General features: G+C 36.9%; 5 protein-coding genes across 7 annotated transcripts in view; 3 read left to right on the top strand and 2 right to left on the bottom strand.

The window, feature by feature from the left end:
- LOC110421526 (F-box/kelch-repeat protein At3g06240-like) overlaps positions 1-743 on the top strand; it is a 1,397-nt gene extending 654 nt beyond the window's left edge. The window contains exon 2 of the mRNA XM_021435124.2: positions 5-743. Coding sequence (XP_021290799.1) covers positions 5-743 — 739 coding nt within the window. The remainder of the gene's footprint in view (positions 1-4) is intronic.
- A 2,221-nt stretch (positions 744-2,964) lies between these two features.
- On the top strand, positions 2,965-4,316 carry LOC110421687 (F-box/kelch-repeat protein At3g06240-like). Its single transcript, XM_021435331.1, has one exon. It carries the CDS (start codon positions 3,184-3,186, stop codon positions 4,300-4,302), a length of 1,119 nt encoding a protein of 372 aa, XP_021291006.1. The 5' UTR covers positions 2,965-3,183; the 3' UTR covers positions 4,303-4,316.
- Positions 4,317-4,626: 310 nt separating this feature from the next.
- LOC110421686 (F-box/kelch-repeat protein At3g06240-like) lies at positions 4,627-6,929 on the bottom strand. 3 transcript variants are annotated; one of them, XR_002445652.2, is made up of 2 exons: positions 5,155-6,929; positions 4,627-5,055 (listed from the first exon to the last, which is right to left on the bottom strand). XR_002445652.2 is itself a non-coding variant. In XM_021435329.2 (1 exon), exon 1 carries the CDS (start codon positions 6,713-6,715, stop codon positions 5,465-5,467), a length of 1,251 nt encoding a protein of 416 aa, XP_021291004.1. In that variant the 5' UTR covers positions 6,716-6,929; the 3' UTR covers positions 5,092-5,464. The 3 variants fall into 3 exon arrangements, 1 of the variants encoding a protein (XP_021291004.1); XR_002445653.2 differs by having other exon boundaries at positions 5,160-6,929; XM_021435329.2 differs by lacking the exon at positions 4,627-5,055 and having other exon boundaries at positions 5,092-6,929.
- A 1,457-nt stretch (positions 6,930-8,386) lies between these two features.
- On the bottom strand, positions 8,387-9,381 carry LOC110421688 (uncharacterized). The gene is made up of 2 exons (XM_021435332.2): positions 8,667-9,381; positions 8,387-8,547 (listed from the first exon to the last, which is right to left on the bottom strand). Exons 1-2 carry the CDS (start codon positions 9,379-9,381, stop codon positions 8,486-8,488), a joined length of 777 nt encoding a protein of 258 aa, XP_021291007.2. The 3' UTR covers positions 8,387-8,485.
- Positions 9,382-12,072: 2,691 nt separating this feature from the next.
- Positions 12,073-13,257, top strand: LOC110421524 (F-box/kelch-repeat protein At3g06240-like). Its single transcript, XM_021435123.2, has one exon. The coding sequence runs from the start codon at positions 12,073-12,075 to the stop codon at positions 13,255-13,257; it is 1,185 nt and encodes a 394-aa protein (XP_021290798.2).
- Positions 13,258-14,802: the final 1,545 nt, after the last annotated feature.

Here is a 14,802-nt window from a genome sequence, read left to right as displayed (position 1 = left end):
CCAGGCATCTGGTTTTGTGGAACCCATCAACCGGAGACTCCAAGACTTTGCCAGATTACTATGATGTTATACCAGTTCCAGCCATGTGGAATTGTATTGGTGGTCTTGGTTATGACCCATCCCCTGATGATTACAAAGTGTTTCTAAGTAATAATTCACTGTTTGCGATCTTTTCACTGAGAAAAAATTCGTGGAGAAGGATGCAATTAAGTTACGGGCCTTGTGTCTATACTAATGGGATTTACAGCAATGGAGCTCTCCATTGGAAGAATTACGGCGATGGTAGAATCTTTGGTTTTGATTTAGAGACAGAGACATTCTATCTAGTGCCAGGACCTGACCTTGTCGATAACGATGCGCTCCACTTCCAAAGAGGCACTTTATTTGAAGTCGGTGGAGAAAGACTTGGCGTTGGTGGTTCTGAGTTCTGGATGATGAAGAAATACGGCGTCAAGGAATCTTGGACAAGGATACGTAATACACCCGAGTTTGATGAATGGCCTCGTATCTGGAACTCCTTCAAATGCCTTTCAGAAAACAATGATTTCATAATACTAGGTGGTCTACAGCAAGAAATTATAACGCATAATGCTAACGGTATCGGCAGACAAATCGAAAATACTGTGATTTGCACTGATCCAATTGCAAGTTGGTGTAGAGACTGGAAGGTTCGTGGTCATCCGCATCGACGTGAAGAAATTGCATATACGGAGAGTCTGATTTTACCTCATCTCGCTCATTAGCCTATCAGGCACGGAACAAGAATAAAATAACCGAGTAGATGAACTAGAACTGGTTTTTAAGTCAAAAATGACTTACAGTACCAACATGATCATGCCATCAATAATTTGCTTAAGTATATGCCTGCTACGTTTTACTTCCTCAAAGGTGGAAGTGTCATAGTTTTTTCTTCTACTGAATTAATGAGTTGGTGCAACATTTCAAAGCCAGAAAGACTATCTAGTTTTCTTAGTATTACATGTCGAGTTTGTAGGGTTTTTCATCACCAAAGTAGGTTTGTAGGCTTTCTTTTTTCTGTTGATCTTTCCTTCCTGCATGTACTCTTGCTATTTTGTTTTACTGCAATTTTCTGCTCTTTGTTCTGTTTTCCAGCCCCAGTAGCCTGGCATGACAACAATGTGTCCAACTTCAATGTAGACCATGGGCTATCTAAAAAAGAAGAAGTAAAATACCAACAAAGTGGAATAGTCAATGCATATGATATCGAGTTTTTAACCCACAGAATCTTCCAATTCCAAAAAAAATAAAAGGGCAAAATTCATCAAATAAACATATTATGAGATTCACAAGAGCACTTTAAAAGATAAGGTTGGGAAAAATAAAATCCAAGAAAGAATACAATCCCTGTGAACTGAACAATACAATCCAAGAAAGAACCAAATTCATTGTTGACATTAAATGTGCAAGAACCCAAAACTTGAGCCTGTGCTCTGAAAAAAGGCCTTGTTAGTAGATAAGGTTCTCCCCAAATATAAACAAGATCATCCATAGCACTAATGGGTGCACGAGGAACATGTGTCACTGCACACTCATCAGGCTGGGACCCGAAGGTGTGTGCAGTCAGAACCTAATATAACAAAAGAAAAATGATGGAGTTTCGGATTAAATTGATAAGTGGAATGATGTATAATTTCAGGATAATAATAATAAAATAAGGAAATTATTTATTGGAGGATTTGATTTGTCATGGGGAATTTTGGGAGGGGTGGGATTAAGAACTCTATACATTTTTTGCTTTGGTTTAGGGAAGGGTAATAGTTTAGAACTTTTAGAGGAACGAAGGAGGATAGGGAGAAGAACAGGGGAGAAAGTAAGTGGGTGGGGGAAAGGTTCATCAGGGGGAGTGAAGTTTAAGGATATTCTTTAGGGGGGGCTATGAATCTAGAATTTGGTGACATGAGAGTGGATGTTGAAAGAAAGTGAGAAAGCAATTGATTTGTTTAGTGGAACTAGGAAAATACAAAACTTGCTTAGTCATGAGAGTCGGAGTGCTGGTAAGAGTGTATCATCGACGGTTCGAATGGTGAGGAGAGAAGTTCTACTACTATTACGCCATGGAATTTTTGTTCTCCTGCTGCTGATGCACCTTGGCGTAACAGGGTGTATGTGTTGAAGCTAATACTTGCATGCCACCTGCAGTAGCACTTTAACACTTGTCCAAATTCAACTTAAATCCTTAACAGCTATTACCCCTCTCAGCTTACGTATTTACGTGTTGTCATGCATGCTTAGTTCTTAATGCATTTTAACACTTGTCTTATGCTTCTGACCAAGTGTTGTAGGCTATTATTCACGTATGAATCTGTTGTACTTAAATATCTTTAGCAACTAGTAATGAATTGGATGAACTTTAGTTCCTTGCCAAGCATTTTTGTTCATCCCTGTTTTTCCTTGCCTGTAACAGTGACCCTTATCCCGACTTCTTCCAAATCACAACAGTATGATCTTGAGTCTTTTCCAGTTGCAGGGTCGTGAATCATCACAAGCTGAAGGAAATGAAAAAACCCACAATGGTGATGAAGAGCAAATGAATTCAACATGCCGCAGAGAAAAGGTTAGGGGAAGCAAGGGAGCAGTAAGGCACGGTAACAGAGAGTTGGAGTGCTATGCTGCTGGTTGAACAAGGTTTACCACAGTTTCAACAATGAGTTGAAACTGCTCTAACTTTCCCTTAAATGTTTGAGTGGTCTTTCTTGTTTTCTGGTTGAATATTCTGCTGCTGGTTGATCAAAGGAAAGCTGTTGCAGGTTCATTACAGGAAGGAAGAAAACCGTAATCAGTGAACTTAACGTTGGGCTTGCACGATTAGTTTTCTTTGTTATAGTATGCAAGGAAAATTATCTGTTAATGATCAAATATATAGCAGTCATGTTTCTTAATGATCAATTTGAATACAAAATAAGAATGAAAAGAAACACAGTCGTATTAGGAGAGAGAATTATTTGTTGCTGCTGTGTTTGCATTTGTCTCTCCTAATACAACTGTGTTTCTTCTTCTCAGATCATAAATAGAAGTTTAGGGGTGGAAGGTTAATTGGTTAATCTGTTCTATGGTTTGCTTAAAAAGTTATAAAAAGAACTAATATTGAAAGAACTCTTCTAACCTAACTTCCTGCAGCCGCTCCCTGAGAAGAACAGTATCCGAAGAAGAAAGCAAGAAAACATGGCGAGGCCTATTGACGTTCCTGATGATATTCTAGATGAGATACTCTCGCGCTTGCCTGTCAAGTCTCTGGTGAGATTCAAGAGCGTCTCCAAGTCATGGAGCCGTTTCATCTCTAGCCCTCCATTCACCAGAAACCACTACCTACGAGCATCGTTACCGGATCCTGAAATCACTGATCTAAAGATTCTTATATCAAAACCTGATGGATTCAGGTTCATAGATTGCGAACCACCGCGCCTCCCTGTTCCCGTAAGCTTTCGTTTTCCACAAAACAGAACACCTGATATCAATAATCATGTCCGATTCTTCGGTTCGTGTCATGGGTTGGTATGTTTAAGCATTGGCAACCCCAGGCATCTGGTTTTGTGGAACCCATCAACCGGAGACTCCAAGACGTTGCCAGATTATTATAAAGTATTGTCAGTTCCAGCTATGGGGAATTGTTTTGGGGGTCTTGGTTATGACCCATCCTGTGATGATTACAAAGTGATTCTAACTGATAATTCACAGTTTCTGATCTTTTCACTAAGAAAAAATTCGTGGAGAAACAAGCGAGTACGCAACGGGACTGGTCTTTTTACTAATGGGGTTTATAGCAATGGAGCTCTCTATTGGAAGAATTACGGCGAGGAGAGAATCTTCGGGTTTGATTTAAAGAGGGAGAGATTCTATGAAATGCCACAACCTGATCTTGTCAACGACGATGCGTACTACTTCCACACAGGCAGCTTATTTGGAGTCGGGGAAAGACTTTGCGTTGCTTGCAGGAAACCGATTACAAATGACCTTCGTGGTGGTATTGAGTTCTGGGTCAGGAAGAAACCTGGCGTTAAGGAATCTTGGACGAAGATACATAGAATGCCCAAGTATAATCGATGGTTTTGTTTCTGGAACTCCTTTTTATACCTTTTAAAACGCAAAGGTTTCATACTACTAGGTGCTCCACAAGAAGAAATTAGGACGTATGATGCTAACGGCTTTGGACTACAAGTCGAAAAGACCATGTTCTGCAATGATCCAAGTCGGTGTAAGGACTGGAATGCTCGTTTTCATCCCCATCGACATGAAGCAATTGCATATACGGAGAGTCTAATTTCACCAAATCTCAGTAATTAGCCTGTCAGGCAAGGCAGAAGAATCCGTATAAATGTTAAAATTGTGAAATAGATTATCATTTTTGAACATTGCTTAACTCCTATTGTTGCATTCTCTTATACCTTAAAGATTTACCATCAGCCTCTAATTGCTGTTATTATGTAATTGTTGTTATTATGCATTGAGGATTTTATAATCAAAACGTGGTTTGGCCTAGTTACTTGTTAGAATGTACAGTTCCGGGAATAACTGGAAAGGTCTGATTACTTGTGATTGATCTAATGGAACAGCAGTTAAAAATCAGCAACAAAATGGACCAAAAGCCAGCTTATATATGTTTCCATATGTTTGTGAAGATGGAAAAGTTAAAGATTACTGAGTTAGTCGAACAAATTGTCTATGTATGTAATAAATCCTTCACATGGTTTATTGAAGGGTTGAAGTTCAGAGCCTGGTTACATATCGAATGTCTTTTTAGCATTTGAGATTGACCAGAAATGGAATCAATATTGTTTTCAAGTGTAGGCTCGATATGAGAGCAGCATGAGGACTGACAAAGCATCAGAATTGGCTTTGTTGCCTTTTATAAGGGATTTTGTTCTCTTCTGCCCAATCCCCATAGAAACTTAAATCTCAGCAAATCAGGGATTTTTCAGTATCTCAGGAAATATTGAGGGAAAGCTCTTTGAAAACTAAGTAATGCACTGAAATTGTGAGATCACTCAAACTTTGCCAAACACAAGGCAAACGGTATTTACTCATCTCTCTAAATGCCTGCCAAAGAAGGAAATAGGTTCTAACTAAAGGATCAATAAAAACAAGTATCAGATAAACTAGCATAAAATGATAATAAAAAGGAGACTGGAAGGCTACATTACGACTTATAGGTTCATGACCGAGAACAGGAAGGTTTGGCACTCAGATCCTCAACGTTCCTGTCCAAAAAAGAAAAACGTGAAAACTGAACTGTTCATTTTCGGCCTCATGTGTCAACCGTCTGCACTCAACATTGCCACAACATATGTATCGAAAGAGATACATTAAGCACAAGAGTAAGAAACATGTATTCTAGGAAGCAGAGCTCACAAATAAGTAAAAGTAGAGAAAATAATAGGAACAGATGCTATTAGCTTATCATCTTTAGCCTTTCCACCATCCCCAGGCTCCTAAATTTCATTGGTACTCAATATTGCATCTGCATTCCACTCCTACAGTAGCCATTGGGTGAAATGAGGCTCTCCAAGTAGGTATCTGCTTCAAAACCATCCCCAGCAGGAATGCCATGAACTTCTATGTACCTATAACTGTCATCTTCCAAGTTGTACAGCAACAGTTTCCCATCAACCTCCAGCAGGGCTTCTCCATTCTGTGCCAAACACAAGGGCTTCATGCATATGTATGAGATACTGAGGGTCAATTTAGTCCATGATTCGCCTATGCCATACTTGGTCATCACCCAAAAATCATTGTGCATCTGATTGCGGCTATGAAGCACACAGAGGCATCCATTAAGAACCCCTACCACAAATTCAAAGCTAGTATCGACAGCGTCAGGTGCAGGCATATCTAAAAATACCTCTTCTTCTAAACTAAAGGCAGCAACCACACACTCATAATCCGCCCCATCCCCACGACTGGCCATCCAGTGAATAGCCCCATTGAGAAGCACTCCAGATTCATACACATTATCATCAAATGGGAAACTCACAACCTTTCTCCAAGAATCAGTTCTTAATGAATAAACACAAACAGTTCCACAACCTAGTTTCACCACCTTATAATCATCGTTAACAAAATCAAAACCAAACCCATAAACACTTAAACCATTAGGAGCATACTCGGAAGGCGGGTCTGGGATTCTTTTGGATTCTCTCATGGAAGGATTAAACAAGAAAAGAGTATCTTCATCTGGGGCAATACAAACCAACCCATTACAAGAACCCAAGATATCAACCCAATTCCTTGGGTTCACACAACATGGCAAGTTTAGCTTTACCATTACAGGAAATTCATCATCCTCACTTCTTTCACAATACAAAAAACCATCTTTAGCAGAATCTAATAGCTCAGCCACTCCATTTGGGTTGTCTTTCAAAGGATAATCAAGCTCTAAAGCTACCAAATTTCCATCAAAGCTAGCATCTTTACCAATTGATTCATATTCAAGAGAGTACAAATTATGTGAGGAAATGATTACTCGTTTCCTCTGAGAATAAAAGTAATCATTTTTAATGGTTTGTTTGAGGTGTGCTTTGGCTAACAGGGGATCTGATATAAGAGAAAGCCAAAGTTTGGAAACGCACCTGAATTGGCAAAGGGATTTGATGGGTAATCTTGAAAGGATTTCCACTATGATTTCTTGGGGAAGAATCGGAATTTCAGCTTCTTCTTCAGCTGCTGTCGGTAGCTGCTGAATTATTCTTTCTTTTTTCATGACTTCAATTGTTCTGTAAACACTTTTGCTCTTTCTCAAGAAACAATTTTGATGGAAACATGGCGTACCTAAACACAAAAAAGATTCAAAAAAACAGAGGAAATGAAAAGTAAGAGAAGAAATGAGGAGAGCGGCTGCAAGTGAGCCGTTCTCTTTCTTGGGAAATTCTGAGTCAACTTGGACATTTTTTATCGTGTTAACTCAGCCCCAACCCCTCTTAAAGGATAAATGTTAAATTCGCTATGGCATGTGTAGGCCCTTCCCTTTATTTCACATCACATGTGAAAACCTATAAGATTAATTTCTTTTTCTCATTCTACTCCATTTAACTCAATTCAATTCTTTTTCCAGTTTTTTTTAATTAAAGGGAAAGTCAAATAATTCTTATTTTTTTGGTTTTTAAAGTGACAGTGACTAAGAAACTCAATTTGCACAGCTTCTTTTCAAGTTGTTGAAAAGTTTAGTTTAGGTGGAAGTAGAAGCTTGAAGGAACAATCCAAGGTAATACAACTTCATACAATGCTAGTGTTGTGGGTTGCTGTCCCAACTTCATTATCCAAGTTCCATTCTTTGCTTATTCTTTCTGTTTCTTTTACAATTCTTAATTAATTTCTTAAATTAGAGAAGCAATTATACTCTGCCCCTTGGGTCTAAAGATTTATTAGCATGTAAAGAACTATTTCATTCATGTACTGCTGCAGCCTACCATTTACACCAGCTGAAGCATATTCTCTAATTTTTCTCTTGTTATGAGTTCTTATAACTTGATCATAGAGTTTCTTTTCTTGTTGCATACTTAGTTGATTTGTATAAATCCTTCACATTGCTTGAGGTTCAGAGCAGTGTCACTTCGATTTTCTTCTCAGCAACTGAAACTGAATGTTGAACATTCAACAACTGTCATTTCTGTTTCCAATCTTTGATTGGCCTAAACTGGCATGAATCTGTTTTTCCATCGGCAGACTCGGGTACTGTTGGATGCAACACAAGGTTCTCCTTAAGGATGAGACTTATCACATGACCAAAAGCATTTGCTTGGCATCAGAAGCAAATTGGAAGATGGAGTGAGAGGAGGGAGTAAAAGAAAGCAGCACGGCACCAACTTCTACATTGCTTGTAATGAATTTTTAAGTTGCTTGTAGCCATTTTGTTCATTGAAGGCTCTAAGTAGAAATAATGAGTAAGATAAAAAGAGAATGCTGTCGACAACAGAAAAGTTATGAATCTTGTTAACGTCAATTAAGATCAATGTTGTTGATCTTTTATTATAACACAAATCTCAACAGAACTCTAGTTTCAGTTGCTTCTTGTTTTGTCCAAACTCATCAAAATCGTTTAAGACAGGAAATGAGGAAGTTTATGAACTTGGAAAGTTGTCTAAACTGCAAGGACTACAATTTGTCCTTCTATTGATTATAGGAAACTAAAGGAAGAGAGAGGGGCAACATTTGGTCGCAGATCATGCCAGGCCAAGAGACAGATGGAATACATATTTTTTTTCTTATTATATTTCCTATCTTCCCACCTAATTTTCAAGTAAAGGAAATCAAAACTGCTATAGATAAAGGATAAAAATAATACCAAGATATCCATCAAGTCCTGGCTGATGGACTCAGATGTCGAAATGGAGGATGAACATTAATCTTATAGATATTTTATTGATTGGTAGCAATAGTCAAAAAACCAATGAGAAGATCAATCTCACGGTTCTTTTATTGTGATACAAATCTCAGACATAATATGTAATTTGAAAGAGCAAGCTACAGCAGCCTAGAATTTGTTGATACACTTCTGGTAGCAATACTTTGCATAGCCTGCCACTTTCTTCTTATCTGCAAGAACAGGAATATCAAGAAGAGTCTTTTTTATCAGAAATCAATGAATACGGCATTGGATTCCAAAAAGAAGAATCACAAGGGTGAATGGAAGTTAATTTAGGTAGTTTTAGTACCTGATTTGAAATTTTTGGGCATGGACTCTGCACAATGATTAGTACAATTGTAGATCAGCTGCGAGTAAAGGAGTATGCATCTTTTCCTGCAGACTTTGTTGCATAAGTTATGAAGTATAGGAACTTTCTTGCTCATGCACGCTGTAGCACACTTTGTTTTACAAGTGTTTTCTGGAGTCCATGGACGTTTTGGAGAAATTGGAGCTTGTGTAGGCAATGGGGTTTCTGGAGGTGACGGTGTTTCTGAAGGCAAAGGTGCAGGAGATTGAGGAGGCGGACGGATTTCAGAATGTGAATCAGTTTCGATGGGCAACTGTTGGGTCTCGAGGGGCAAACTGTTGTCTTCAGAATCTTGAGGAAACACGAATTCTGGAGGCAGAGAGGTTTCTCCAGAAAATGACTGTGTTTCAATGGGCAACTGTTGGGTCTCAAGGGGCAAACTGGTGCCTTCAGAATCTTGGGGAAATTCAGAGTCTGAAGGCAGAGAGGTTTCTTCAGAAAATGACTGTGTTTTCAGGGGCACCTGTTGGGTCTGGAGGCGCAAATTGGTGTCTTCAGAATCTTGAGGAAATTCAGATTCTGAAAGCAGAGAGGTCTCTTCAGAAGAGGGATAATCAGAAGGAAATAATTCTTGGGCTTGAACTGCAGCTAGCAGAAGCATAATAGAGACTACCTTGGTTATCACAAGTCTCTTCTTCATGGAAATTGTTTCCATTGTCTTTTTTTCTCTTGCTCTCACCTTTCAAAATCCTTTTGCTGTTGAGTTGCTAACCACAAAAAAGAATTTATAAACCTGGAACCTCGTTGCCACCCATTGGAATGCCATTGATTGCTGCATATAATAATTGCTAATTTGTGCATAATTGAGGTGTAATTGAGTGTAAAACATTGAAGATCAACTTCTGAAGTTTTAAGAGTTTTGAAATAGGATATTCAGTACCTTAATTCTAGTACTGATTGATTGTTAGAGAAAAAAAAAAAAAGAAAAAGAGAGAGAGAGATCAATGATTTCCCAAATCATTTACTTGTCCCTTCTTTCTTTCATCTTTTCCTTGATTGATTCTCTCTTTGAATGAGTTTCCAAATGCTGTAACCTGCATCATTTATTTTATGATCCCTTCAGTCATGGGATTGAGCAGGTAGACACAGGGATTACAAGAGCACAAACTGTTAAGAAATAAAACAAGGTCATTTGCTTTGATATGAGAATCTCAAGTCTGATACTTCATTGCCATAAAATTGATGCTATAACCTTGCATTATAATTACAAGGGTAGTAATTTTGACACTCATTTTCTGTCCCTTCTTTAAATGACTTTATGTTTGGACTTTATACTAGATGTACTGTTAGTATATATTCTATCAGTTGTGAATTAAATGTAACGATCCTTGAAAATAAATATAAAAATTGAAACCCTCAAAAATAAAATATACGAGGTCAGTATTTGAATTATTCTTCGCTTATTATTTTAAAATAATTATAAAAATTATTTAGTTAAAGTTATAATACAATATTAATATCTAATTAGATTACAATATCTAGGTAATAGTTATAATATAATTTTATTTGTAAGTGTGTATGTATTCTAAGAAAACATGAGTATATATGCCTTCCTATCTTAAGCCCTTCTTAATCCCATGAAACAAAACTACCGCAGCCTTTGGCATGCAATAGTTGGCAAAGAAAGAAACCCATCCAACCTTCATTAGACAATGGCAACGGCGGATTTGCATCAAGATATTATAGAAGAGATATTCTTATGGCTGCTTGTGAAATCCTTGAAGAGATTCAGGTCGCTGTCAAAGTCATGGGGTTCTTTGATCTGCGGCTCCCAGGTCGCCAAACGGCACCTCCAACAAGCATTGGAGGACCCCGAGATCAGAATTCAAAACATTCTTTTGTCAACGGATGATGACCTCAATTTCTTAAGAGAATCTGAAACATCTCGATCTTCCGCCGAAAGCAGCTCAGGAACCTGTCAGACTTCTAGGTTCCTGCAATGGTTTGGTAGCTGTAGCCCTTAACGCCACCAAGAATTTCTTTTGTCAATGGAACTCTCCTTTGGTCCATGTCATTCAACAGAGAATTTCATGACATCCTTTATATTGATTCAACGGGAGAGAATTTCGATGAATCGTCACCACTGCATTGGCGTGGCAACATTTTTAACTGGAGGTTTTGCCTAACTTTTTCTATTACTAGTTTGTTTCCTTCTCACTCGTGGTGGGTAATGGAGGACATTGGTAGTAAGGGGCCCTGGACTAGCTAGATTGCTTAGCACTGAAAGTAACTACCTTTGTTCCTTTCAGGCCTTTCGCCTTTCAGAAAGATGAGCAGTTCTACTTATAATCAGGGATGATGATGGTGGTGATGAAGAAGCGAAGCTCAAAAAATTTAGTACTAGGAAAAATCCGGAACAGTGTGAAGCTGTTGCGTACATGGATACATGGAGAGTCTAGTTTCACCTCATTTCTATTAACCTTCCGGCGAATGAACAGCAAAAGAGGGACAAAGTAATTCGGACGAAGAACAAGAATATATATATATATATATGTTTCTTGAAAGGTGCTGTGCCCTGAAACAGATCAATTTGTTCAAACTTCCTTTAATTTTGTTTGAACCAATGCATTTTCAGGAAAAAAACCTTCATCATGATTTATGTCAGAAATTACTACAGCTGCTGTAATTTCCTTGAAAAGCAGTCCAAGAGGATTGCATTCATAACTTTTCTGAAGGGAAACTGGGTTGTGCTCAAGCGAAGTCCTGCACTTCCAAATACTCCTATATATGTAGGATTAAAATCATAATATCTATAGTTTCTTTCATAATTTTACATCTAGTGTCCATTAGTTATACAATATGTATTTTATTGTTTAAATTATCTAGCATTATACTTTATGATTTATATTTGATAAATTATCATTACGTAGTGTCAATCTCATAAATTTGAAAAAATAAATATTTCAAAATCTTTCAAAATAAATTTTTTTAAAAATATTTATTTATTAACGATTAAAAATTCATTCATTAACAATTAACAATAGATAACATTGGGTTTTTTAATAATATATAAAATTTATACCCTGAAAATACATTAAATAATAAATATAAATCATATGAAAAATAATCACATATCTTTAATGCCGAAAACATTTCATTCATGATAATAAAAAAAAGTATTATCCTATTAAGAAAAATAGCGGATATTGACATCCTAAAGTTAATTAAAGATTAGTAAAACAAGGTTTTGCCCTCAGTTTTAGTTCTACTGAAATTGAGCTTCCCCGAGAGGTTGAAAACTTGTGCAGTTGTGCTTGAATCATTGATTATTCATGAATGAAAAGAACAGTCTGAAGGTCTATTTACCCTTGCCTTGGGCTTTGGAATGGCAGGACGAGGAAACCAGATGGAGCAAAAGCAAAACAACATGCCGAGGCCAGAGCTTTCTCAAGATATCATAGAGGAGATACTCTCACGATTGCCCGTCAAGTCTTTGCTGAGATTCAAGTGCGTTTCCAGGTCATGGTACGCTTTGATCTCCAGTCCTTCATTCGCCAGAATGCAGTTGGAACGAGCATCGGAAACGAGTGTTCTTATTACATCGACACCTTGTCGCCTCAACTTGGTAGATTACGAAACATCTTTTTGCGAAGTCCCCCTTGATTTTCCACCAAAAAGACAGGACCGTCGAGTCAGGATTATGGGATCATGCCACGGATTGGTAGCCATGGCTCTAGAGAAGGACAAGGTCTTTTTGTGGAACCCATCGACCGGGGACTACAAGATGTTGCCAGATCCTTGTTTTCCCTCAAGTGGCACTCTTTATTGTCATGGTTTTGGTTATGACTCATCTACTGATGATTACAAAGTGCTTTTGTGTGTTCAGACATGGCGTTCAGTCTCAGATGATTTTTACGCAGAGGTGACAGTTTCCATCTTCTCACTGAGAAATAATTCATGGAGAATGATTCAATCACCCTCTGTCGACTTCTCGTCTCTCCTTTTCCTAAATTTTTCAGGGTATTTTGTCAATGGAGCTCTCCATTGGCTGATAGCGAAAGAAGTGACAGTAGAAATCCAAGCTTTCGATTTAAAGACGGAGAGATTTAGCATAGTGCCAATTGCTGATAAGCCACAAAATTCCTTCAATTACTTGAAACTCGGGGTTCTTGATGGAAGACTTTGCTTAACATTTTATAGTCATAACTTTTATCTTAATCAACCTCTCTCCTCCTCCCCTGTTGAGATATGGGTAATGAAGGATTATGGTGTCAGGGAATCTTGGACTAAATTTCTTACTTCTGAAGAGAAATCTACGCTTATGCCTCTATGCATTTCAAAAGGCAATGAAGTTATATCAATCAATGAGAAAAAGGAATTGATAAGGTCTGGTGCAGAAGAAGCAATAGCTGAGAAATATAGGATCTGCAAATGTGATGCTGGAGCCGTTGGCGACTATCATAGAAGGCATCAACATCAATGCCATGCCATCGTGTGTGCACAGAGTCTACTTTCGCCGAATTTCCATATCCTTGTTGAAGATGAAAAGCAAAAGCTAGGCAGGAACAGAAAAAGGAAGAACATGTCATGAGGTATTTGTCCTTAGATCCCTAGGACGAAGATAATCTTTTCTATCTATATGTTTTCACATCACCCCTTCATTTATTGGATTTCGTTTTTCCATCCTAAAGAGGCAATTCCACTCGATCCTGGGTTCTAAAGATTGAACTTGATGGGACACATTAAGCACCTAGAATTGTTTTGAATGCCTCTGTTCTTAATTTTGTTGGTAGATCTAGTGAATTTTCTAGAACTAGAGTGGACACGCTCTTTCTTTTCTTATTGATGATGATCCATGCTTAACAAACTTTTTTATATGCTGAGACTCATTAATGGGAGCAGTGTCTGTTTTGATATCATGATGACCAATTGAAGAAGCTTCTCCCCTTAAAGGGGTATCACCAATATGTTTTAGGTTGAATATCCATTTTTAATAAATGAATACATATATTATTCATACTTAAAAACATTTCAAAAAGGTGACAAATAGTTGCCAATAAATGAGATCTTCATAATTTTTTAGTGTTACTAATTGAATTTTTTTTTATAAACTTATGAGAACTATATAAAAATAAATAAATGAAAATCTAGGAAATTAGGGTTTTCCTAACACCCTTAAGATGTCAATATATAATTTCTTGTCCGTGTAAAATTTTTTCTTAATTAGCACCATATGGATTTTTTTTTCCAATTATCATTATGTGGATAATTTCATATCTCACAAGGGGTTAGACCATCAATTTTATACAATAAAATTATAAAAATATCTTTGATCCTATGGATTTGCTTTATTTGATTAATCTTTTCATAAAGTTAGTATCCCTTTTGTTATAACTCATGTATACAATATGTATTTTATTGTTTAAATAATCTAGCTCCTATAAATTTGAAAACCGGTATTATAATTTAAGATTCATATTTGATAAACTATAAGTATGCAATATAGTGCAGAGGGGAGTCGAGAACATTGGGTGGTGGAAAGGTTGGTCATGCTGACCGCAAATTAGCTGGTCATCTTTTGTATTTGTACGGATATTAAATATAATATAATATTTATGTCTTTAAAAAAAGTAATAGTGTTACCTTGAAAATTTATAAAAATAAAATTTTAAAAATCTTTTAAAAGAAATATATTTTTTAAAATTATAAGAATTTTTTTTTTGAAAAATTCCCAACTTTTTATTAACATATGATAACATTTGCATTATTAATAAAATATAAAACATACACACCGAAAATACATTAAATATAAATCTTATAATTTATATGATAAATAGGAAAAAAAATCACATACATATTTTACTCGTAATTAAAAAAAATAGTATTACCCTATTAGAACTGATATGTATAGGCATCCTAAAGTTAATTGAAGATTAGTAAAATAAGTTTTTACCCTCAGTTTTACTTCTACAAAATCGAACTGTCCCAAGGTCTGCTTAACCCTGCCTTTGGCTTTTAGAGTAACAGAAGAAGAAACCAAATCGACCGAATAGCAAAAAAATGACAAGGCCGAACCTTTCTCAATATATCATAGAGGAGATACTCTCACGATTGCCCGTCAAGTCTTTGCTGAGAT

This window comes from Theobroma umbraticum, unplaced genomic scaffold (assembly GCF_002168275.2).
Source record: "Theobroma umbraticum cultivar Fairchild unplaced genomic scaffold, ASM216827v3 scaffold_130.0, whole genome shotgun sequence".
Classification (NCBI taxonomy): Eukaryota; Viridiplantae; Streptophyta; class Magnoliopsida; order Malvales; family Malvaceae; genus Theobroma; species Theobroma umbraticum.
This window is presented reverse-complemented; position numbering and strand designations above follow the sequence as displayed.